This window comes from Rhincodon typus, chromosome 31, assembly GCF_021869965.1.
Source record: "Rhincodon typus isolate 14 chromosome 31, sRhiTyp1.1, whole genome shotgun sequence".
Classification (NCBI taxonomy): Eukaryota; Metazoa; Chordata; class Chondrichthyes; order Orectolobiformes; family Rhincodontidae; genus Rhincodon; species Rhincodon typus.
Genome location: NC_063362.1, coordinates 4,446,075 through 4,470,015, shown reverse-complemented (window position 1 = coordinate 4,470,015; position 23,941 = coordinate 4,446,075). Strand labels below are relative to the sequence as shown.

General features: G+C 38.2%; 1 protein-coding gene across 2 annotated transcripts in view; it reads left to right on the top strand.

Moving 5' to 3' along the window:
• pex14 (peroxisomal biogenesis factor 14) overlaps window positions 1–23,941 on the top strand; it is a 194,380-nt gene that overhangs the window by 109,477 nt on the left and 60,962 nt on the right. For both annotated transcript variants that reach the window (XM_048615023.1, XM_048615022.1), the window contains one exon: window positions 13,548–13,633. In XM_048615023.1, the coding sequence (XP_048470980.1) occupies window positions 13,548–13,633 (86 nt within the window). The remainder of the gene's footprint in view (window positions 1–13,547; window positions 13,634–23,941) is intronic.

Genomic DNA, 23,941 nt, shown 5'->3' with positions numbered 1-23,941 from the left:
CTGTGTAATCTCCAGCTCCACACTGTGTAATCTCCAGCTCCACACTGTGTAATCTCCAGCTCCACACTGTGTAATCTCCAGCTCCACACTGTGTAATCTCCAGCTCCTCTGATGCCTGGCCTGCTGTGTAACCTCCAGCTCCACACTGTGTAACCTCCAGCTCCACACTGTGTAACCTCCAGCTCCAGCATCTGCAGTTCTTGCTATCTCTGTATTTTGGGGACTGTTTTTTTTGTACAGTTCAAAAACTTCGCAGGGCATTATTTTGCTTTTATAATGTATTTAGCAATGACTATACTGGTTCCTTTGGCTTCTAAGTCATCTGCCTGAAATACCATGTGACGCATGTTTTAAAGCATTACTGTCCCAATCTTCTTGGGTAGATGTGTTTCAATGTTGCAGAACTCTAGGTTCTTAAAATACATAATTGCAAAGACCTCCCTCCAGCATTTAGTCCTAGTAATGTATTTCCTTATTTGTATGCAGAGGTTGAATGTTTACTTGAATGAGCCTTAATTCTTGAAATAAAGTTCAACTGTACTTAAGTTTTCTTTTAATAGAATCCCTACAGTGTGGAAACAGGCCCTTCGGCCCAACAAGTCTGCACCGACGCTCAGAGCATCCCACCCAGACACATTCCCCAATAACCCACCTAATCTACATATCCCTGAACTCTTATGGGCAATTTAGCATGGCCAATCCACCTAGCCTGCACATCTTTGGACTGTGGGAGGAAACCCACACAGACACAGGGAGAATGTGCAAACTCCACACAGACAGTCACCCGAGGCTGGAATCGAACCCGGTCTGGCACTGTGAGGTTGCAGTGCTAACCACTGTGCTGCCGTCCCACCACAAATCTGCTGATTTGTTGAATCTGCCCTTCATAATTCAAAGTCAAATTTTGTTCTTTAAGATTTAAATTAGTCCTGTCAATTGACGTGATAAGCAATACAGCTGAAAGAAAATTCAAAAATAAAGAAAATAATTATCACATCATTTGAATTTAAAAAAAAACTTTAAATCAGATGGAGCAGCCTGGTGAACTGAGTAAACTCAGACATTGATTTCTGAACATGCAAGTAGAGAGTAGAAGCTATCCTAGCCCACTAAGTTATTCCTAGGTAACTCCTGCTCTGTCTCACTAGTGTGGTTAGAAGTATTTTAATGCAATGCTTTTGAAGTTTACAAACATGTTTAACTGTACTCTGTGGTTTAATCAATATTCAACGATATTTACACTAAAATTGGACTGGAATACTTTGACAATCTCAATTATCCCATTCTATTGCATTGCATGTACAGACAAAGAACTGGGGACCTGCTCATAATGATGCTGAGTGTTAAAATGACTGTGGGAAAAATAGCCTAAAGTGCGTTGTAAAAATTTAAATAATAGTACATCCGGGAGATTCTGCCTCTGACGGAATTCTTATTTGTATATAAATTTGCATTAAAAGAGTGAACAAAACTCCAATTAAGTAATCAACCTTTATATCATTCATTTTTAGGATTAATTCATTTTGGGGTAAAGCCAAAGATTATTTGATTTATCTAATCTGTTGAAACACTGAAATCAGTGTCTGGTTTGTCAACTGCTGATGATCATATGAGATGTTTTTCTCAACTATCTCTTCTTTTGGCACACACTCCTGACTTAAAGTGGGTTTACGTGATCGTGTGCACAAACAATGTATGAACACTGGAGAGTTATCACAGTGCAGTTCATAAATGGGACCTTAAATAGTTTTCAAAGACAAAATTGCTGTCAGAATGCTGTTTTGTGTCTGAATATCCAGGTACAGTGTGTCAATTAGGCAGCCTCTGGATTGAGTCGTTGCTGCATTTAGGCTGGTTTTCAGTGAAAAACATTGGAACTTCAGTTCAATTAACACGATATCATGAAATCAAGGGAATAAGTTTTAATTTTAAAATTTGAGAAAATTAATGCATGATGGTAAAAAGGAATTAAATAATAAAGTAAGCAAGGCTGAGTCACGGGCTATGCTGCACTCAAAGTATGTACATGTTAGTGAAGCTACCGTAGAGCCACAGCTTCCTGTATGTGTAGAAGAGTGACTGGATCAGCTATTGAATTTCAAGCACAATGCAGGGAATAGGTCTCATCAATTCATCTGGGCCAATCGGACCAAGCCAAGTCAGGTGGGGTCAAGGGTCACTGAGAGTGAGGGGAAGGATCAGAGTGCAATTCAGCTAACTAGTCTGGTGCCACTGCTCCACTAACTGAAATATTCTGGTATGTTATTTAACTCATTTAACAATGATTACATTGATACATGGCAGCTTATAACATATTCAGGTTTTCAGCAGCCAGATTTGTTTACTGCACCTGTATCATGTATTTTGAATACAAAAAGATCAAAATGTTCAAGTCATTTGTGGCAAACTGTTACTCTTTAATAAAAGGAAGAAATTTAGTTTTCACCGATTTGAATGGCATCTCACTCTATCTTGAAGTTATACTCCACCTGTACTTTATCCATGCGTTTATATCTATCTATAAGCCCCCACCTCCAACCTTCTGCTGGGACTCTGTTCCTTGAGATTTTATAACTTCTGATCATACCTTATGACTTGGACTATTTTTGTTCTTTTCTTGCCTTCCCCAATGTGTGTAAGTCTTTTGTAACATGTTAACCATTGTAAAAACTGCAAACTGGGTGGGCACTAACTAATGGATTACAAAGCATTACTCTAAATCTCTGTACAACCTGCATTCTTCTATTCCAACCTTACTTAAGAACAATCTGTTGACTAACTGCCTTGCCAGGTTGTTTAGATATTGGCAGTAATACACTTATTTCCACTCCCAGGTCTCTTTCAGAGTTTCACTGAGTTAATTCCATTCATTGTCTACTTCTGCCACACACTTTTCCTCTCAATATGTAATACTTTACATTCATTATTGAGTCTCATTAGCTATTTGTCTGACTATTTGCATAACGGAAAAGCTTCCACAAATGATTAACTGTATTCGCCGCTCTACTGCTCTTTCTATTTTAGTGTCTTCTACAAATTTGACAAGCTTAAAATTGATTTGGCATCATTTGTTTATGTAGATTAGAAGCAATGGAGCTTCAGGCACCTCTGCTAGTCTACTGCCCCCTACTCTCCCCAGCCCCCAACTCTCAACTGATATTTAAACACACTCTGGTACTGTATTTCCTACATTAGACCTTTTCTGCTTACCTAATTTTACTGACAAGAGCATGGCCTAGAAGTGTAGCATTTTGCTGTTCTCTGAATGACTTGCCAATTTATAAGGGTGTTCACTTTATTTTTCTCAGACTAGGATCTTCAGAAGTTCTGAAGGATCACTGGACTCAATGTTAACTGTACTTTCTTTCCACAGATGCCAGACCTGCTGAGTTTCTTCAGTAACTTCTATTTTTGTTTCAGGTTTCCAGCATCTGCAGTCCTTTGTTTTATTTTAGTTACTTTATGAAATGTTGTCCCTTTGTTTTGGGATAAATATGGTGGCCAGTTTTGTGTTCAATGGGTCAATGAAATTAATGAGATTGATTTAATCTTTTTGTGTGGCAATCTGACAAGGCTGAGGAACCTAGTCATTGAGTATATTCAAGAAAGGGATAATCTTTTAGGTTTAAAGGCATCTAGGGTTATTGCAGAGAAAGCAACAATATGGTACTGAGATAGAGGATCAGCCATGATTATATTTGAATGGCAGAGCAGGCTGAAGGGCACAATGGCCTACTTCTGCTCTAGTTTCTATGTGGTGATGAGAATTGAGAGAACAATGTTAGCTAACCATCCCTGTGAAGCTTCAGAAAGAACCATGGAATTTTTGCATGAACTTGAATGTGGTTTAATATTTCGTATCATGATTATATGCTTAACTCAGGGAGTTGAACCCACAAGCTTCTAGCTCTGAGGCAAGAGTGCTACAAATTGAACCAAACTGCATCAGAATATGAATATTAATTTGCACAGTTGTAAAAATTAACGTATCTAGCCCAGACAGATTCTGCTATTCCAGTTGGAACATGTTTGAGATTACAATACCTGGACATTTTTTCAGTAAAGTTTCCCCATCCATTTCAGATAGTTAAAATTATTTGGTTAAAAATGCATGAATTATTTCCATACCAATTTGCTAAATGACTCAGTTTCTGTGTCTCAATTCAGCAAAAATCTATTATTTTGACTCATTATCTACAGCTATTAATTGTCATTCTTCCAATTGCACCTCCCGTCTGACAGCAAATAACATGTTTTACTCTGTCTACAGCTATGTTTATTTAAGTTCTGCACTTTTAATGCTGAATGTCTCTTACAGCTGTGCAAAAGTGACTTTTCTGCAAGTTTTACAGTGGGTTAACTCTTTCACCTCTGGAGTAATTGAATCTCGTCCTTACTGATGGCCTCAGGTGTAGCATCTGGAAAGAAATATATATTTATGAACTTTTTTTCCTGCAGTTAATGCCTACTTCCCTACAGTTTGGCCCGTCTTGATAATTTAATTCCGAAAATCCATGAGCTGGTATGGTAAATGAGGAAATTCATGTGAGGATGGTCATCTCATACCCAATTATATTACAGACCTATTTTTGCCACTTATTCTATGGGCAGATGTGTTCCAAGACACTGACATATCTCCAGATTAACTTGGTTTGTCTAAAGCTGGGGTCATGTGTTTCAATTTGCTGCTAGTAATGCACAGTGCTTGAAGGCAGTGTTAGTATGTCTCCTTAACATTGTTGATGTTGGAGATAACCCACTAAAGTAATTGGCTCTGACTTTAGCGTTTGGATGTGCTAATCGGGCAATAATTGGTAGATTGAGATTTAAGGATGAAGGAACAAAAGAAACAGGAGCAGAGTAGACTGTACAACCCCTTCAGCTTTTTGTCCACAATGACTAATATTCTTCTGTGACCACTTTTCCCACCTGCTTCCCATAACTAAACTCGATGATGGGATACCCATAAGCCTCTGTGTGAAGAAATTTCTCCACAGCTCAGTCTTAAATGATTAAGCTCTTAATTCGGAGACTCTGCCTCTGTGTTCTGAATTCCTCAGGCTGGGATGCAACCTCTCAAGTGTCTACTCTGTCAAGCCCCTTCCGAATGTTATATGTTTGAATGAGATCACCTTATTTTAGTTCTGAAATTCACCATAAGCACCTTAGTTGGGCAAGTGTTTCAGGTCACCACATTTCATAGCCTGTGTTTAGTAGGATTGGGCACGTGTGCAGTTTATTTGTTTAACATACAAATTTGTAAAGTTGGTTTATTTGAGAAGCCTTTCAAATCCACTTCACATTTACGCTTTGAGTGTGAGTGCAGAGTAGTGTGAATTATGTCAAGCAGTTTGTGTGTGGGATAACGCTTTGATTAAATCCATGATTCATAAGATTGTAGCTGCACTGTGTTGTGAGATTTTTGAGGGTTCCTTAAGATTATTTTTTCTTTATTTTATTTTTAGCTAACCTCATGTTTTGCATTAGTCAGTAACTAAGAAAGCAAGGAGCCTGCTGCAGAGTGTTTACTGATGCGACTCTGTAGTTGGCAACTAGGAGGTGTACAAGAGCAATTTAGAATGAAACAGGCAGGTGAAGATTGATGCTTTATTGTGTTGGAAATGAGCCTGATGCAAATACACATCCTGTTTCACTGGGTTGCTTTAATCAGGGGTTGTACATGACTGATACTGGAAAGTGTAAATGCCAGTGTGATGCTGCAGATGTTTATAACTCTACTGCTTAGTCAACAAAGAAATGCTTGAGGCAAGAGGTGAATCGGGTCCTCACTTTTTATTACCCGTTTTTAACTAAAGCAGCTTTGCTTCTGGAGTTACATTGCTTGAAAGGTGTTGTAAAGGATATTTCCTTGTGATTAATCCAGAAAAGCAAGACTTTGCGCGAACTGAAAATAAAATTGATGACTGGCTTCTGGAATATTTGCGGCTGTAATTTATTACACAAGGTATTATTTTCTGGCATGTGATTATTTATTAGCTGTTGTGTACAGCTTGTCGATACAAGATTATTTAACCTAAAGCAGAAGGTGAATCCTGAATTCAATTTCAGAAAAAAATTCTGTTTCCAAGATATTGCCTTTTAAATCCAGTTTAGTGACATTTTAAAGTTCGTATAAGTTAGGGATATGTGTAAACAGATTAATTATTACAATTTCCCCAGTTTTCCTCATCATGCCAATCCATTTGATTAAATGGATAAAAATGACCAATTATTTCTGAACAAATTTGTTTTGACCTATCTTATTGCAGATTTTCTTGCCTCCTCCATACCACTGAAAGTGGCTACCGCTGTCAAGCCCTAGGATCGCTGAGATTTCATGTTGTTGTGATATGGAGCGACCCTTATACAGACCCATCAACTGGTGGGTCCAGATTCAGGACATTTGGACGTGGCTGCTGCTTCCTTTGATCAGAATCCTGTTAATGGAAGGAAGTAGCCAGAATGTTCCAATGGTCATGAACATAGAGGGAGTTGGGGGGTGTATTTTCTTTCTTAATTTTTTTCATGGGATGCTGGCATTGCTGGATGGTCCAGCACTTATTGCCCATCCCTAATTGCTCTTGAACTGAGTGGTTTATTAGGCTATTGAAGGGGACAGTTAAGAATCAGCCACACTGCTGTGGGTCTGGAGTCACATAGAGGTCAGACTGCGTAAGGATGGCAGATCTCCTTCCCTAAAGGACATTAGTGGATCACTTTTTTTTATTTACAACGATCAATTGTAGTTTCAAGACCATTACTAAGGCTGGCTTTCAATTCCAGATTTGCTAATTGAATGTGAATTTCATTAGCTGCTGTGTTGAGAACTGAACCCATGTCCCCGAGCATTAACCATGGCTTCAGGATTACTGATCCACATTCCCATTACAACACTGTCTCCTTCCCAACTTTCCTCCAAAACCTCCTTGTTTGATATCACAGCTGAGTTTTTATTATGAGAAAGGTTTAATGCAGATGAGATAGTTGGATGTGTCAGTAATGACAACTTTCTTTCCTGCTCCCACCATTCACTTGAGAAATAAATGTTGAGAGGGCTTGAGATAAGTGTGCTGCCAACCCAGTTTGTTAGGACATAGTGGCTCCAAAATCAGCTAATGAAGGGGAGCAAGTTAACTTTATAGGACAGGCAGAGGAAGAAATAAACTGATTCTCAAATAGGTACACAGATTATTTATGCAGAAGATTTTAATTTTCATCCTCTTGCTATTAATGTAAAAAAGTTAGTTGTACAAAAGCATTTCATCCTGATGATTGTGCTACTGGCTTTCTATGAGAATTGTAGGAGAACCTTTCATTTGGAGTGAGGCAAGTGAATTGGATTGGCTCATATACAAAAGCTTAGACCACTTGAGAGTTTTCTGTTTAGTCATTTGGATTAGATTTTAATATCTCCTGTGGTAATTGTTTGTCAATTGATCAGTTACTAATCAATAAATTACCTGCTTTAATGAGCAGGACTGCAGCCTGGTAGCAAAAGTAGTAAGAGTATTAGAATCCCATTTACAGTGCATTTCAAAAAAATACTTCCATTGCATTCAAACTTATACCTAGCAAGATGGATCAATAGTGACAGAAGACTTCATGTTAAAGAAATCAGCCAAGTGATCCATCTCACTTTATAAATCATGTCTCCTGACAGCTGTACTGTTAAAGCTGTGAAGAATCCAGACTGTCCCAAGATCTGAACACTGGATGAAAGGAGCAGATCAGGCTTGAGAGGCAGGAAGTAAGAGCATAAAAACTGAGAACATTTCAGTAGGGATTTAAATCTGTTGATTGGTGTAGTAGCCCAGCTAGTTCGGAAAGGATACAGAGTACAGTTTGCACATTTGATTTGATTGTTTGGGTTATGAACAGCAAAAGATTATTATCAAGCAGGCATTTCACTAGCAGATCTATTTAATTTTAGTAACTGAACAATTGATATGGGATAAAAACAACCTCAAGGAGCAGTGTTCTGTTTAGTGTGCAACACATTGAATGCATACTAAATTAGGAATTGGTATGAATTTTTGATTTAATATGTCTTAAAATCTGATTAATCATTTTTGATGTGTAGAATATTCAACTTAAAATTAGTCAATTTGAGTAGCCCTACAGATTAAAAAATCTGAATTTAAGATATTAAACTTTGGTATTAAAATGATCATGAAGTAGGATTTTGTAACTACTTTAAAACCTGCTTTTGTGTGAATATGACTTTATAACTTGGAGTTTTCAGTCTCAATGCATGATCTTTATGATTATGAATATTTATGATTTTTTTTTCCTGTAAGCTGCAGGTTCTAATCAAGAAAGTAGTTATATTATGATAATCATAAAACATAATTAATGTAATAGCCCACTGTTGGAGGATGCTCGTGGTGCGATGTTAACCCCTGGAGAACTTTTTACTAGAATAAAACACACACAGTGGGGTTAAAATACTCCAGTTGATCATAGAATGCTGCAAATAAAGAAATACCCTGTTCTTTCGCCCTTTTCTCTAATTTGCTTTGTTTTACTAATTAGAAACCTACAGAAAATAATTTTGTCAGTTATAGAGTAGAAGCCTCTTAACAGAACACCTCCCACGGTGAGCGAAATACACTATCCAGTTATTCTTATTAAGGAAGGCCTATTAAAGAGTAGATGGGCTGGTTCTGCTTGGCAGTAATGGATCCAGAAACTGTCTAAGATCCGAATGTATTATTCTATCAGTAACAGTAGGTTTGCAGTAAATAATAAAAGGGGGTAACCTAAACCGTTGACTCGATTGATACCCCACCAGAAGGTTATACAGAATCTTTTGTTATCAATCATACTCGTCCTTCGCCTGTTCATGGAAACCAATCAGTTTCGAAAGGTTTCAAAGGGCTGTGCTACTTAGTTAACTACATGCAAATTAACCTGAAGATTTTTTTAAAAAGCTGACTGTCTTTAAAACCAGTATCAAATCACTAGCAGCAATTTTAAGGAACAATCCTATTCTACCATGTTTCTCTGAAGCAGGAATTTCTCAAACTGTGGAGGATTTGCACTATATATTTAACAATCTGGTCATGATGTGGCATAATCTCTTGTCAGATTTTAGTTTGAAACTAGTAAGTCTATCGGGTTGTTTCTTGATGTGTTATTGTAAATTAGGAATATTTCATGGACAGTATATTTTACTAGACTCCGTAGAGTATTTGAATAAAATTGAAAGATAAATTTCCCCAGTATTAGAGCAGAGGCGATGAAGATCAATTGAACAGCTACAGTAATTCTGTCCTGTATGCAGTTCAGACACAGGTGGTTCCTTCATGGTGGGTGGCCAAATTATAGATATTGGCTTTCCACGGTAATAGCAGAACAGCATGCCTGAAGGACTTGCTTTCTTTACAAGTCTATTTGTGCTCTGACTGATTCAACAAGAAAGTATTTTTCTTCCCACAGGGGAGTAAACTAGGTCAATAATACCAGTGAATCTCTAACAAACCTCCCAAGATATCAAGATGCAGGCAACTAAGGGTAGGACTCCCACAGGCAGGGGAAAGTGCTGCGAGGAGACCATAATGATGATAATCTATTGAGGGATAGTTTGCTAAGCCAAAGTTCCACACTTATGGACTGTTTCATATGCAGATAAGTCAAGACCTCATTGTGTTTACTGCATAAGCGTCAGATCTGGGATCCATGTCCTTTAGACCTTGAGTAAACTGCAGCTAGTCAAATTAACTTTTGTCCTTCTGTGGAAGGGTCACTTGACCTGAAACGTTAACTCTGATTTCTCTCCACAGATGCTGCCAGACCTGCTGAGCTTTTACAGAAATTTCTGTTTTTGTTTCTGATTTACAGCATCTGCAGTTCTTCCAGTTTTAACTTTTGAGCTTGTTTTCCTATGGGCTGTAATCACAGAGATTTGGGATGAGATTTATCAGCAGTAGTTTTGATGGGAGCTTGCATCCTATGTGTGTGGGATCCATTACATGGACCCAGGCTAAGATCTTTGACAAAAAGCCTCCACCTATGGCTCTGGGGCAAACTTTGTTTTCCATTTTTACAAAGTATAATCTGAGATTAGTTTAACACAATGCAAAGCGTGACTGGGGCTGTTGCTTTCAGATCTCTGTTCCACAAAATGATGCATTAAAATAAAATATATTTATATTTGATTTGTAAAATGATTTCTGTACTTAAATGAGAAACTTCACACTGCTTTTACGTTGTCATAACACAACAATCAGCAACACAGTGGTTCAGTGGTTAGCACTGCTGCCTCACAGCACCAGGGACCCAGGCTTGATTCCACCCTCGGGTGACTGTCTGTGTGGAGTTTCCACATTCTCCCGGTATCTGTGTGGGTTTCCTACCACAGTCCAAAGTTGTGCACATTAGGTGGATTGGCCATGCTATATTGCCCATAGTGTTCAGGATGTGTGGGCTAGGTGGATGAGCCATGGTAGGTGCAGGGTTGCAGGGATAGGGTGGGATGCTTTTTGGAGAGTCGGTATGGACTTTTTGGGCCAAATGACCTGTTTCCACACTGTAGGGATTCTATGATTCTAATCCATTTTGATTAATTGGTCCAATGTTTCATTGCTCATTCTGATATCAAGCACTAGATTTCAGTAACACTTTTTTGTATTTTAGATCAATTCAGTAAAATTGATAGCAAAATCACAAATGGAAGCTAACTTGCTTTGTGAGCAGTGAAACATTTGAACTGTTTGTGAAACTGTGTCTAGATTCCATACATCTGGGTTATTTTTGCTGGTTGAGCCTCAAAATATAGTCACAACTTGCTAGTCACAACATTCTCTTTTTCGATTGAGTTACTAAATTATTTAAAATGGTGTTAAATCATTTTTAATTTCTGCCTTATTGAACCATTGACCTATGTAATAATAATCCCCAAACTAGACTATGTTTGTTCAGGTATTAACTATATTTAACAATGTAGTTTTGCATTCAACCCTATCTTCGCATGGGTTTGCTTTGTGATTTTCCCTAATATTGTTTAGATGCTGGTGCTATCTAGTCGAATATGAAACTTGATATGAAAAAGTTCAAAATGAAATCTGATCGTTATATTATTCCATGATTTAACACGAATGCTTCATAGTTCAAATCATAGAATCCCTACAGTGTGGAAGCAGGCCATTCAGCCCATCGAGTCCACACCGACCCTCCGAACAGCATCCCACCTAGACCCAAACCCCTGTACCCTATCCATGTAACCCTACATTTCCCATGGCTAACCCACCTAGCCTGAACATCCCTGGACACTATGAGCAATTTAGCATGGCCAATCCACCTAGCCTGCACATCTTTGAACTGTGGGAGGAAACCGGTGCACCCGGAGGAAACCCACGCAGACACGGGGAGAATGTGCAAACTCCACACAGACAATCGCCCGAGGTTGGAATCGAACCCCAGGGTCCCTGGTACTGTGAGGCAGCAGTTTAATCAGTGAGCCACTGCACTACCCATCAGATGACTTCTAATCCTGCTTTGCTGGTTTAACCAAAAAAGTCATATTAGGAGCAGGAATCTGCCAATTGCCCCATCGTGGCTGACCTGATTATTGCCTTAACTCCCCCTTACTGCCTGCCTCCATAACTCTTGATTCTGTTTTAGATCAAATATCTGTCTAGCTCAGCTTTGAAAACAGCAAACTATGTTTTGACTGGCACCTTATCAACCAGCACTCTTAATAAACTGGCAAAAATTAAATACCTCAAATACTGCGATCTACTGTGATGTCCAAGTATTTCCGCTGTAAATAAAGTGTAATAGTGATGTGAATATATTGCTGTATTACATTACATTCCTATTACTTTACGTTGATGATTTTTACATAGATTTATTCGAGGAATGTTGTGACTCAAAGTTTTGCTTGGCCAGGTTTACTGTGGTTATCTGCAACATTTGATCAGCCAGCACCCTCCTGGTTCCATAGATGCCAGTTAATAAAAGTACGTGCTATATATCCAATGTCCAGCTTTGCTGGGGAAGGGAATTGCAAAGACTGATGACCAGCTGAGAGAATAAATTCTTGCTGATCTGTCTTAATTGGGAAACCCATTATTTTGAAATTATGGCCACAGATTCTTGATTTGCCCATGAGGAGAATCATCCTCCAGCATCTACTCTATCAAGCCCCTCGGTATCTTTTTATTTCAATAAAATCTGCTAATTCTTCTAAACTACAATGAATGTAGGTCCAATCTGCACAACCTTACCTCATATGACAACTCTTCATCTCAGAAATCAGCCAAATTAATCTTCTCTGAATACCTTCCAGTGCAAGTGTATCCTTCCTTTAGCAAGGATACCACAGTTCTACGTAGTGCTCCAGATATAGTTTCACCAAGATGCTGTACAGCTGTGGTAAAATTTCCCTACTTTTATATTCCATGTCCTTAACAGAAAGGTCAGAATTCTGTTGCATTCTTAGTTTCTTGCCATACCTGTCAGGAGTTAAAATATATTTTAAGACCAAATTTTGATTTTTTTGGGGGTCCTTTTTCATTCTCACTAAGTCCTTAATTAGCTGATGCGGTTACGTGACAACATTACTTTCTATATTTATGGAGGTGAGTGAGTTAATTGAATTCAGACAGAATCAAAGGAATTCATCAATATCCTCAATAATCATCATTGTTTCATTAAACTTAAATTCACAACATACAAGGAAATCATTAATTTTCTAGACACTAAAGTATTTAAATTGACACAGGGAAACAGATCACAGTTAGCAAAAAATGCTTTTGTAAATAATTTCTGGCGGTGCAGAACTTAAGCATTGTGAAACGAGGACACAGTTAAAGCTTTTCATCCTGCATTCATCATGACTATGACACAAGCAACAATCTTGGAAGGAAAAGGGGAGACCAATTTATAAAGAATGAGGAGAGGGTGCTACTTCACAAATACTTGACAGAATATGAGAGTTTGCAAGATTTTAAGATGTGTTGACACATAAAAACGTATCTTTCGGAAATAAAACTTCAGTATTGTATTATCCAGTCGACTGTGTATTAACTACAATAGCTTCTACGACATTTTGCCCTCAGAGTAGCTCCTGAACTACTGCAGCCCTAAGCTGGGTGAGACTGTACAATCATTTGCAAGGAATTCATTATCTCCCGTGATTCCAAGTTTTCCTGGTTTCCAGTTAGCTATGTATTCCGTTGTTGAAAGGTGTAAGACTACACCCTCCTGTTTATTCCCCTGCTATCCTCCACTTTAGAGTCCCTTTTCTACTTTACAGCCTCATGCTGATCAGAATTTCTATTAAAATTTTGCACAGGCCTGTATTCCTGGTTTGTTTCAGTGCCTCGTGCTCCAATTACAGTGTGAAAATAATGCTGGACAAACTAATTCAGTATAAGTCAAGACTGTTTATTTATAGAAAGCATTTTTGCTCTGAAATGGAAAACAGTGCTGTGCAAAGAAGTTGAGACTTTAAAAGGTGAATTAGACATTGCAGTGGTGTCAATAATCCTTTCATTCCTTTACTGTATCAATTGCTCATTGCGCTTTATGTTCATATATTATAGGTCCTCCTAGTTCCAGGTGGCGGGAATATGGCGCCTTGGCAATCATCATGGCTGGGATTGCATTTGGCTTTCACCAACTATACAAGGTACAGTTGTAGTTTTCCCCACACGTTTGGCAGAAAGTCATTCAAATTCAAAATAAAATGCTCTTTCTTGTCCGTTCTCGGATTTCAGTTCAGCATAAAGGACGTTTTATATCATGTCCAGTTGAACTGCAAATAAACAGACTTTAGTGCTGCAATTATATATTTCACTTTGCTAAATGGTGTGTTGTATCTAAAGAATATTTTGAGCTGTATAGAACTGGGGCAGAAGTTGTGAATGGTGGTCATGTTGGAGATGATGAATTAAGGCTGCACTTGCACTAGAGTGGTAGCATCAGTGTAAAGTGGAGTCATTGCTCAACTTGGGAATGGATGGGAGGTCCCTCCAAAGGAATCTCATTCTTCTTTGCTGTAGAATGGAGTTAAATCCTGACTCTGGTATCATACTATATTTGTAACGTGGGTTGTTTGCTACAGTTGTAGTGTAAATGTAACCTGATTGTAATGTACTAAAACTTATTGTTAAAGGATATTGGCCTAATTGAAGATTTTTGCTCCTTGCAGTACTTGGATATGAGCACACTAAGCTAAATACATCTATGACAACAGTTGGTGACTGGTTTCTCTGACTATACTTCTTGCAGTTCCCTTGTGCAATGTACAAGCTTTTTGTTCATTTGTTCCTGACAGCTGACACCCTGATTTCAGTATATACAGCATCAGCTATTGAGCTGTGTACTAAATGACTGGGATTTAAGGAATGTGTATCATGCTGTTCAATGTAGATGGTCAACGCAGATGTGTAAGCCATCAATTTTTTTTATGATCAATATGTAATTTTTTGAGAATTTTTGCAGCATTTTGGAAAACGCTGAAATTGATAAGGATAAAAGATCATTCTCTTCACAAGATCAAACCACAGATGCCTTTATCTCCTGAGTTTTAATTATTTTAGGTTTGCAAATTGTAAGTAACCTATCAGGACAGCATTTAATTGGCGTTCTAGAGACAAGTCATTTTGAACTCTAAATGTTAAAACTGTTTCTTTCTTCCCTAGATGCTGATGGATCTGCTGAGTTTCTCCAGCACTTTGTTTTTATTTCAGATCTCCAGCATCTGCAATATTTTTCTTTTATTAAGACAGTGTTTATTGTAATTTAGTGAATTATTGTGACAAGAAGAAGAGGAATCAATGCATTTTAGAAGCCCATGTTCCTAAAACAAAAATAGCCAACTAAAAACAGCACTGCACAAGAAGTGCTTCCACTATTGGCTCATATTGGACTTTTATTTATTTACATTTTTATACTGAATCTCAGTTTGTACAATGCTAGCACTGGGGTCCTCGCACTGTATTGTCTGGCTTTTTTCCAGCTTTGTCTCAAATTCCAACATGAAAATGCACTGGAATGTTCATTATTAAATCATTGTATGTGATTGTCAGTTATTTTAATTAGATGCTCCAGAAATCTGAAGCCTGGAATTTAATATTTTCAGCCTGGCCATCTCACTAACTAGGAACTTTGAAACAGTCAGAGGCAGAAAAGAAAATGCTCCATTATGTCTCTGTTGCCTGTGTTCTTCTGACTTATTTTCTTTTGCTTTTTCTTGCCTTTTCTTCTAAGTTGACCTTGTTTGCAATTTTGTGTTTTTTTTGCTTTATCTATTTCCTCTCCTTTGCTGCAACTTTTCTAGTCTTCTGTTCTCTCTCAGTTTTTCTCTTTTCTTTTTGATATTCTGTCTCATTTTTGCTCATTTTCTATTCATGTCTTGACAGACATATTCTCTTCATTCTTTCAACTTTGTTCTAATTTAACTCTTTTTTTTTGATTATGACTTCTCTCATATACCTTTTGTGCATGTTTGATATTGCATTTGCACCACGGTTTTCACTCGTTTTCAAAATCTCTTGCCCTTTCCCTTTCCTTTCCTTTGGACTGTCCTGTATCGCTGTCACATTTTATTCCCTTTTAGTGATAAATGGCATAGATATTCATCCTAGATAATTCAGATCAGCACTCATGTTCTACAACTGAAAGCCGTATTCTATCCTGTTGCACAAACCAACCCTCATGTTCATTGTTGTATTTTGAAAACTATAGTGCTTGTAGAGATTTATTCTTTCAGTGAAAATATGATGGGTACTTGAGGCTGATAGACCCTTTTGAATGTCACCTACTTGGCATTGTTAGGCATGTGAGGTAGCTGGAACAGTTTCATGAAAAGGCGAATACAATGTCACAAAAAATGAAGTGCCAAATCAGACTAATCAGCCTGCCAGCATGATTAGCATCAATGTCATTGTTATACTGTTTCAGTGACAGGAGACTCTACGTGTTGTCTGTATGTCAGACAAATGACTTATCATCGCCATTTTGTGCATCGAGCTCACAACTGCAAAAAACATGATCAGTGTTGAGAGGAAATCTTTCATGGATAAACTCAAAACCATAAGGAATGTGACCTTCATCCAGAAACTTGGGAAGAATAGTAGAGGTTCAGAGGTGAAATTTCACAGATGACCTGAAATAAAAACTTTAGCAATGTGACACACATCTAGAAACCCAAAAGATTGAACCAGCAATGCAGTGTGTGGAAACCTCATATGATGTGTGCCACTACATGTTTCAAAGCCAAGTGTTAACATGTTAAAGTGTTGTGATAGAAAAGTCGACTAGAAACAGCTGGCAAGTAGGCAATAATAGACATGCAATACTAGTGGTTGTGAACTGTATACTCTATTGATCTTTGGAACCACTCCAGTAAACTCCATTGACTGTGACACTTGCTGGTGCTTTTGTGTCACCTTCATTTCAAAGTGACTCATATTATTGCAGGTAGTCAAGGTTTGAACTAATATTTTCTTGGAATTGGTTTAAACTGTTTCTAACTATTTATTGTGTTGGCTTGTGCTCTTTGATACTAGATTGGTTGGAGAGTAATTTTGTTATCCAATTTGGGAGTCACTTCAATTTTTATTTTTGTTCTAGTCAAGCAGTGCAATTAACATCCTAGTCTTGTGACAGCATACTCTTCATAACTGTATTAGGTATAATTAAATACAATTATCCAGCAAGACTTTTTTTAAAGCTGATTTAGCAAAAAAACAATTATTTTAAGATGTTCAACTACTGGCTAGACTGACCTGTTTTCCTCCCTGCTGTATTCAATGTCAAGACGTTTGAAATTGATTTAATGCCTCCTTGAGGCATTCAACTTTATATTGCACTAAAAGCATCAGATACTTGAGTTCATCAGAAAACAATAGGCCATATATTCTTGTTATGTAATGAATATTTAAGTGCTATTTTCTGGTTTTCCTTTTTAAGACGTATGAATGTTCAGAACAATTGACTGTTAGATTGGACCATACAAAATGTAATCCATGGAAAGACCAGATCATGTTATTCTTTAATGATAAAGGAACCAAGAGACAGTTCCAAAATGCTGATCACTGGAATCTTTAACTGTAGTGTTCTGGGTGTAGGCCTGGAGTTCATATCATAACATTCTATACCGGTTTCATGAATTCTCAGAACTAATGCTTACAAAATCATGAGCAGGTATTCCTGATATGCTCTGTTAGCCTGCACCAAGTACTAATGCAAAAGCATTCTATGTGACATCATTTATGTTCTGTAATATACCGAAGAAAACCGTTTCTTTTCTTTTTTTTGCTGAGTATTCATTTGTCAAAGTGCTGGGAGAATGCTTTCACATCCAAGATGTTGTTTGCGTGGATCTTGCTTTTCTACAAGTAGAATTATGATGGTATTAGCTTTTGCACATGTTTGGAGTCACCATTAAATGGATCAAGTGCACACTTGATTAAGTTGCAGCTAATTGGATTTTACTATTGGTTTTGAAGCTGTTCCTTTAGATGTCACTTTATTTATAAATTAGCACATTGGAAACCACACACCCACTTTCATTGTCACATTTTCCTCATTGTACTGTTCGAGCTTGAACTGAACACTGTCATGCTTGCTTTGCTAACACTAGGACAGAACAAACCCAAATTCGAGTTTATAAGAGTAGTCATTTCACACTTGCTGGTCCTTTTCACTAATGCTAGCTTAATATGTTTCACTTGAAGTGGAACAGTTGGAGAATTTTGTAAAATGACCAATGATTAAATCATCCCTGCTTAACCACAAAAAGTTTCATAATAACCATAACAGAATTTTAATCATTAAATGGATGATTATTATGAAGAAAGTGATCCTAAGTTATTAGATTCTATGGTTCCATTACTGAAAATGTTTGAATCCATTTAAAGTACCTTCATGTCAAAGTGCAATAAACAGAGCAGTTAAACATTAAATTTTGATCACTCCCATTGTGGATAGTCAGAATTTTTAATTGAAACCAACAAAGATAATATGTTGTTTACTGCATTTAATGGGGAATATTAGACAATAAGATGTAGGAGCTGGTTGGCCCAGGGAGTCTGCTCTGCTATTCAATGAGATCATTGCTGATCTAATAATCCTCGGCTTTATTTCATGCCTTTTCCCCATAACCCTTGATTCTCTTACTAGTCAAAAATCTGTATACTTTAGGCTTGAATATGCTAACCAACACTGCCTCTAACAACCCTTTGTAGTAAAAAATTATCTCGGAGGGTAGTGTATCAGTGTAAGACACTCCTCCTCGTCTCTGCTTTAAATGGGTAACACTTTACTCTGAGGTTATGCTATCTTGTCCTAAACTCGCCAATAATTGGAAACAACCTCTCAGCATCTACCCTGTCAAGTCCCCTAAGAATCTCATATATGTCAGTAAGGTCACTTCTCACTCTTGTAAATTCCAACAAGTATACGCCTGGCCTGACCAACCTCTCCTCATAAGGAAATTTCTCCATACTTCGATAAACCTGATGAACCTTCTCTGGACTGCTTCCATGCTAGTATATCTTTCCTAGATAAAGGGAACAAAACTATTCATAGCACTCCAGGTGTGGTCTAACTAGTGCCTTGTATAATTTTTAAAAGACTTCCCTATTTTCAAACTCCATTTCCCTCAAAATAACGGCCAAAGTTCCATTTGCTGTCCCTATTACCTGCTGAACTTGAATGTGAGCTTTTTGTGATTCATGCACAAGGAACTACAAATCAAGTTCCTTAGTTTACAGCTTCCTGCAGGCTTTCTCCATTCAAATAATATTCAACTCTTCTATTCATCCTGCAAAGTGCGTAACATCATATTTTCTCATATTCTATTCCATCGCACATGTTTTTGCCTGCTCATTTAACCCCTCTCTGGACAAAGTCAGAAATCACATGACTCCAGGTTATAGTCCAACACAAGCTTTGAAATAAACCAGTTTGACTGTAACCTGGTGTCATGTGATTTCTGACTTTGTCCACCCCATCCAATACCGGCACTTCCACATCATATCCATCTGTAGGCACTTTGTGTCATTCTGATCACAATTTCTGCCACCTATTTTTGTGTCATCCTCAAACTGGGCATGTTACATTCACTTCCCTCACCCAAGTCATCAACATATATTGTTAACAGTTGTGGCTCCTGCACTGATCCCTGTGGCACTCCACTAGTTACCATCTCTTATCCCAACCTTCTAGCTTCTATTAGTTCACAAATCCTTGATCCATGCAAATTATCTACCCCAACACCATTCAGTAGCCTATGAGCAGTAACTTATCAAACACCCTTTTAAAAATTCAAATAAGTTACATCTACTGATTCCCCTTTATCTATTCTGCTCGTTACCTTTTCAAACAATTCTATTAAATTTGTCAGGCATTATTTCTCCTTCATGAGGCTATGATAACTCTGCTTGATTATATTGTGTTTTTCTAAATACTCTGTTATTGCATCTTTTAGAGTAAATTCGTAAGCTTTTCCCAATGACAGATATTCAGTTAACTGGCTGACAGTTACCTTTTTTGGTCTCCCTTTTTGTATATGGTGTTACATTGGCAGTTTTCCAATCTTCTGCAATGTTTCCAGAATCTAAAGATTCTTTAAAGGTTACTATCAGCGCACCCACTCTCTCTCTGTGATTACTTCCTTTCATGTCCTAGGATGCAACCCATCAGCCTTTTAGCCCTATTAGTTTTCATAGTACTTTTTCTCTAGTGATTGTTATTGTCTTCCACAGCCATCCCTTTTGCCCTTGATTATTTGGTATATTTGGAATACTGTTAATGTTTTCTTCCATGAAGGTGGATGCAAGGTTTGTTTTAGTCTTTCTGCCATTTTCTTGTTATCCTTTATTATTTCCCCAGCCTCATTCTCCAAGGGGCCCATGTTTACTATGGCTTCTCTCTTCCTTTTTATTCATTTCAAAAAAGTTCTTACCGTCTATTTTTATGTTACTTGCTACTTCGCGCTCAAAATGTGTTTTCTCCCCATTTTTGATCATTTGAATTTTAAAACTACCCCCATTCTCTGGCTTACAACTAATTTTTGCTCTATTGAATTTTTTTTCAACTTGGTGCTGTTCTTAACTTCTTAACCATGTTTGGTTTATCCCTTTCATAGAACCCTTCTTCCTCTCTGGGATATATCTTTGTTCTGAGTGGTGAACTTTTTTTTTTAAATGTCTACCATTGTCATTTTGGCAAAGCTCCTTTCCTAGTTCACTCCAGCCAATTCTGCCCTCATTCATAGAACAGTACAACACAGGAACAGGCCCTTCGGGCCACCGTGTCTGCGCTGGCCATGATGCCATTCTAAACTAATCCCAGCTGCCAGCTCATGTTATGTATCCGTCTATTCCCTGCCTGAACATCGGTCTGTCTAAATGTTGCTATCGTATCTGCTTCTATCACCTCCCCTGACAGCGCGCTCCAGGCACCTACCATCCTCTGCATAAAAAAACCTTCCTCGCACACCTTTAAACTTTCCCCTGTCACCTTCAACCTATTCCCCCTAGTATTTGACATTTCCACCCTGGGGGAAAAAACTCCGACGATTGGCCCCTGTCCGTGTCTCTCATTTTATATACTTCTATCAGGTCGCCGTTCAATCTCCGAAGCTCTAGTGAAAAGAATCCAAGTTTGCCCAAACCTCTCCTTATAGCTGACACTCCAATCTGGGCAACATCCTGTACAACTTCTTTTGCACCCTCTACAAAGCTTCCACATCCTTCCTATGGTGTGGTGAACAGAATTGTACACAATACTCCAAATGTGGCCCAACTAAAGTTTTACCCAGATACAGCATGACTTGTCAACTTTTGTACTCGATACCCCGACTGATGAAGGCAAATGGGCCGTGCGACTTCTTTACCACCTTACCCATTTTTGTTGCCACTAACAGTGAACTATGGACTTGCACTCCAAGATCCCTCTGTGTATCAATGGTAACCCTATACTTTCCTCTTGCATTTGCCGTCCCAAAATGCATCACCTAACATTTGTCTGGATTAAGCTCCATCTGTCATTTCTCTGCCTAACTTTTCAACTGAACAATATCCTGCTGCATCCTTTGACAACCTTCCTCACTATCAACAACTCCACCAATTTGAAAAGCCATTTCAATTTGAATCCAGTCAGAAATCCGTTGTGATGTTTTGTGAGTCCTATGCCTTCATTTGAGTTTAGTGCTGTTTTTTTTTTCTGGCCCATGTTTATCTATCTCAAACTGAATGTTAAATTCCACCATGTTATGCCCACTTTTCCCTAGACATTTTGTTTTATTCTGAGATAATTTATTAAACCTGCTTCCTTTCACATTATCACATCCAAATTAGCCTGCTCCCTGGTTAGATCCACAGTGTTGATTGAGGAAATTGTCCCAAATAATCTGAGTTCTTCCGCATGGCTATCTCAGCCAATTTGATTCTCCTAATCTATGTGGATTAAAGTCACTCATGATTAATGTGCTGCCTTTTTTTATATGCCCTCATTATCTCCTGATTTATTCTCTCTCCTACAGTATGGATAGACTGTAAATGTAGACCTTCTTTAAATGACTGTTACTAGTGCCTTCTTTCCATTATTATTTCTTAGCTCCACCCATGTTTTTCCAGTGGTTTTTTTTTGAGATGTGTGTAGGGAAAACATTGGGGTGTAATTACAAGCCTGTATTGTCACTGTTCCAATAGGCAGTTCTTTGTATTTATTGGTATGTTAGAGTGGTGTGTAGACATTTTTCAGATTGTGGTTGCTGATGTATTTTGTATTGGGTTGACAGCACAACTATAGGTCATTGCTTTTTGGCTTCAAGGCTGTTTCTCTCAGTCTTCAGTATGAATATTAAGCATTACCTGTGGTCATAACCTGTGAGCCTGAAGATATCACAATGTAACTGGTTTGCTGTGAAGCCAGATTAACAACTGGATAGCAGGTTGTTTGGATATGGAAACCTTTTCATTCACTATGAATCCAATAAGTTCGACTGCTCTTGAGATCTGGGTAGTTGAGCTTTTGCTGAGTAACACAAGAAGAATCATTTGTGAGAACATCAAAGGAAGCAACTGGTTCTCCTCCTAGGATCTTAAAATGTGGTGTATCTTGACTGGTGGCTGCTCTATGATTAAGTGATTGCAGAATTTCAGGATTATAACTTTCTGTACAAGTTAATGGTTTGCAATTAAAGTTTACAGTAAAATTCTAAAGATATTTGCATGCATTTTGATCGTAATCTCTTCATTCTCTTTAGCTACCAGTAAACGTCCTTGCGCTGCTTTGTGCTCTATCTGTTGCGAGACTGCATTTCCCGGTCACTCTACTTCTGTGAAATGAGTACAGCTGCAAGGTGGAAGTTGCCTCTGGTGCAAGTTATAGGATTGTCTGCCTGTTTTATCAATGCTCCAGACACCAATTCCCATAACTTTTTGTTTCCCTTAGATTGTAATCTTTAATGTTCTGTCCACCTGTTGTGTGACAATGTTGCTTTGTCATTACTGTTTGCACCACATGTTCCTTTCACTCCAAAGCAGTGCTATGCTGATTTATTTTTAACCAGTTAAACATGGAACAAAAATAAACTACAAAGCAGCAAGAGACATCACTTATCAATAAATACGTGGGCTCGGAAGGTGTTAAGAACTACTTAATAACGTTGCTATTCTTATTGACGAAATATGAAGTGGAAAATTAAAGAATTGTCTACCAGCGTCTACTGTTTTCCTGTTACTGGAACTAAGTAATTTTTACACTGTTCAATCTTATCCACAATATATGCAGCTTAAATGATACACTGGGCTAGAATTGATCAATTCTCTGTTGGGTTCGCAGTGGGAGAAGGAATGACAAGAGGATTACTCATTGTGTTCTTACTGCCATCATGTTTCACCAACAGCAGGAGAGGCAAAGTTAAGCCCTCCCTCCCAGACACCAGTCGAGGTACTTTTTGGACATGTCTGCTGTGTGCATCATTGAGAAATATTGAATAATGTAAAGATGACCTGTTTTAGTTAACAGATATATGGTGGATATTGGTGGAAAGTTTTAACTTTGTAGTTCATATTGAGGCATTAAGAACATCAACTTTGTTAAATTAAGGTCTTCTTCCTGCCATTGCTGGCATTTTACCAGAGATCAGTAAGCGTTCTGCAGCACAGGAGACAACCTTGGCTGTCTTCCAGTAAGTTTAGGGAAGCGATGACATCTGGGGAGCCTCATTGTTTCATCAATGGAGGGCACCGACACCCCACCGCCTACGACAGTGATGGTGACTGATAGAGGTTTGCCCGCCTTGACTAACAGCACACACACAGATGCACACTTACACCCCTTGCTTGACTGGCTCTGGCACCTGAACATCCCCCACCCCCCCAAAAAAAATCCATGTGCTTTTGCAGGGGTAGTCCCAACAGCATCCAGCAGTCTTGGTGATGTTACTGAGTAGCCAGCTACATCAAAGGGATGAGCAGCCCTGACTACAACTAATCAGTTGCTGAATGCGTTTAAATGCGCTTAGAGTCATACAAGTGGCTGAGGTTAGTCCTCCCAACCTGTATCAGGCCAATCAATGGGGCTGCCAGGGGAATGGAAAAATTCTGAGGATCCATGTTTCTACACTGCACCCTTCTCGAAGTTTTGTTATGTTTCTGGCAATATGTCTGACTTTACTGTTTATCTTCTATTTCACGGAACTCCTCACACCAAAAAGTCGTCTCCAACAAATTTAATGTTACGTCTTGCGCCACAGTTTGATGAATGCCTGGTGTATACTTTCCCCCAAGTGATAAAATCTTAAATGTTACCATGGTCCTCAGATAAATGCAGGCAGGTTAAATATAGCTGGCACCATACACTGGTACAAGACAGAATATTGTAGGTTCCAGAAATCTGAAATAAAACCAAAGATTGCTGTAAATACTCGAGCAGATCAGGCATCATCAATTAAGCGAAACCAGTTTATGTTTCAGTT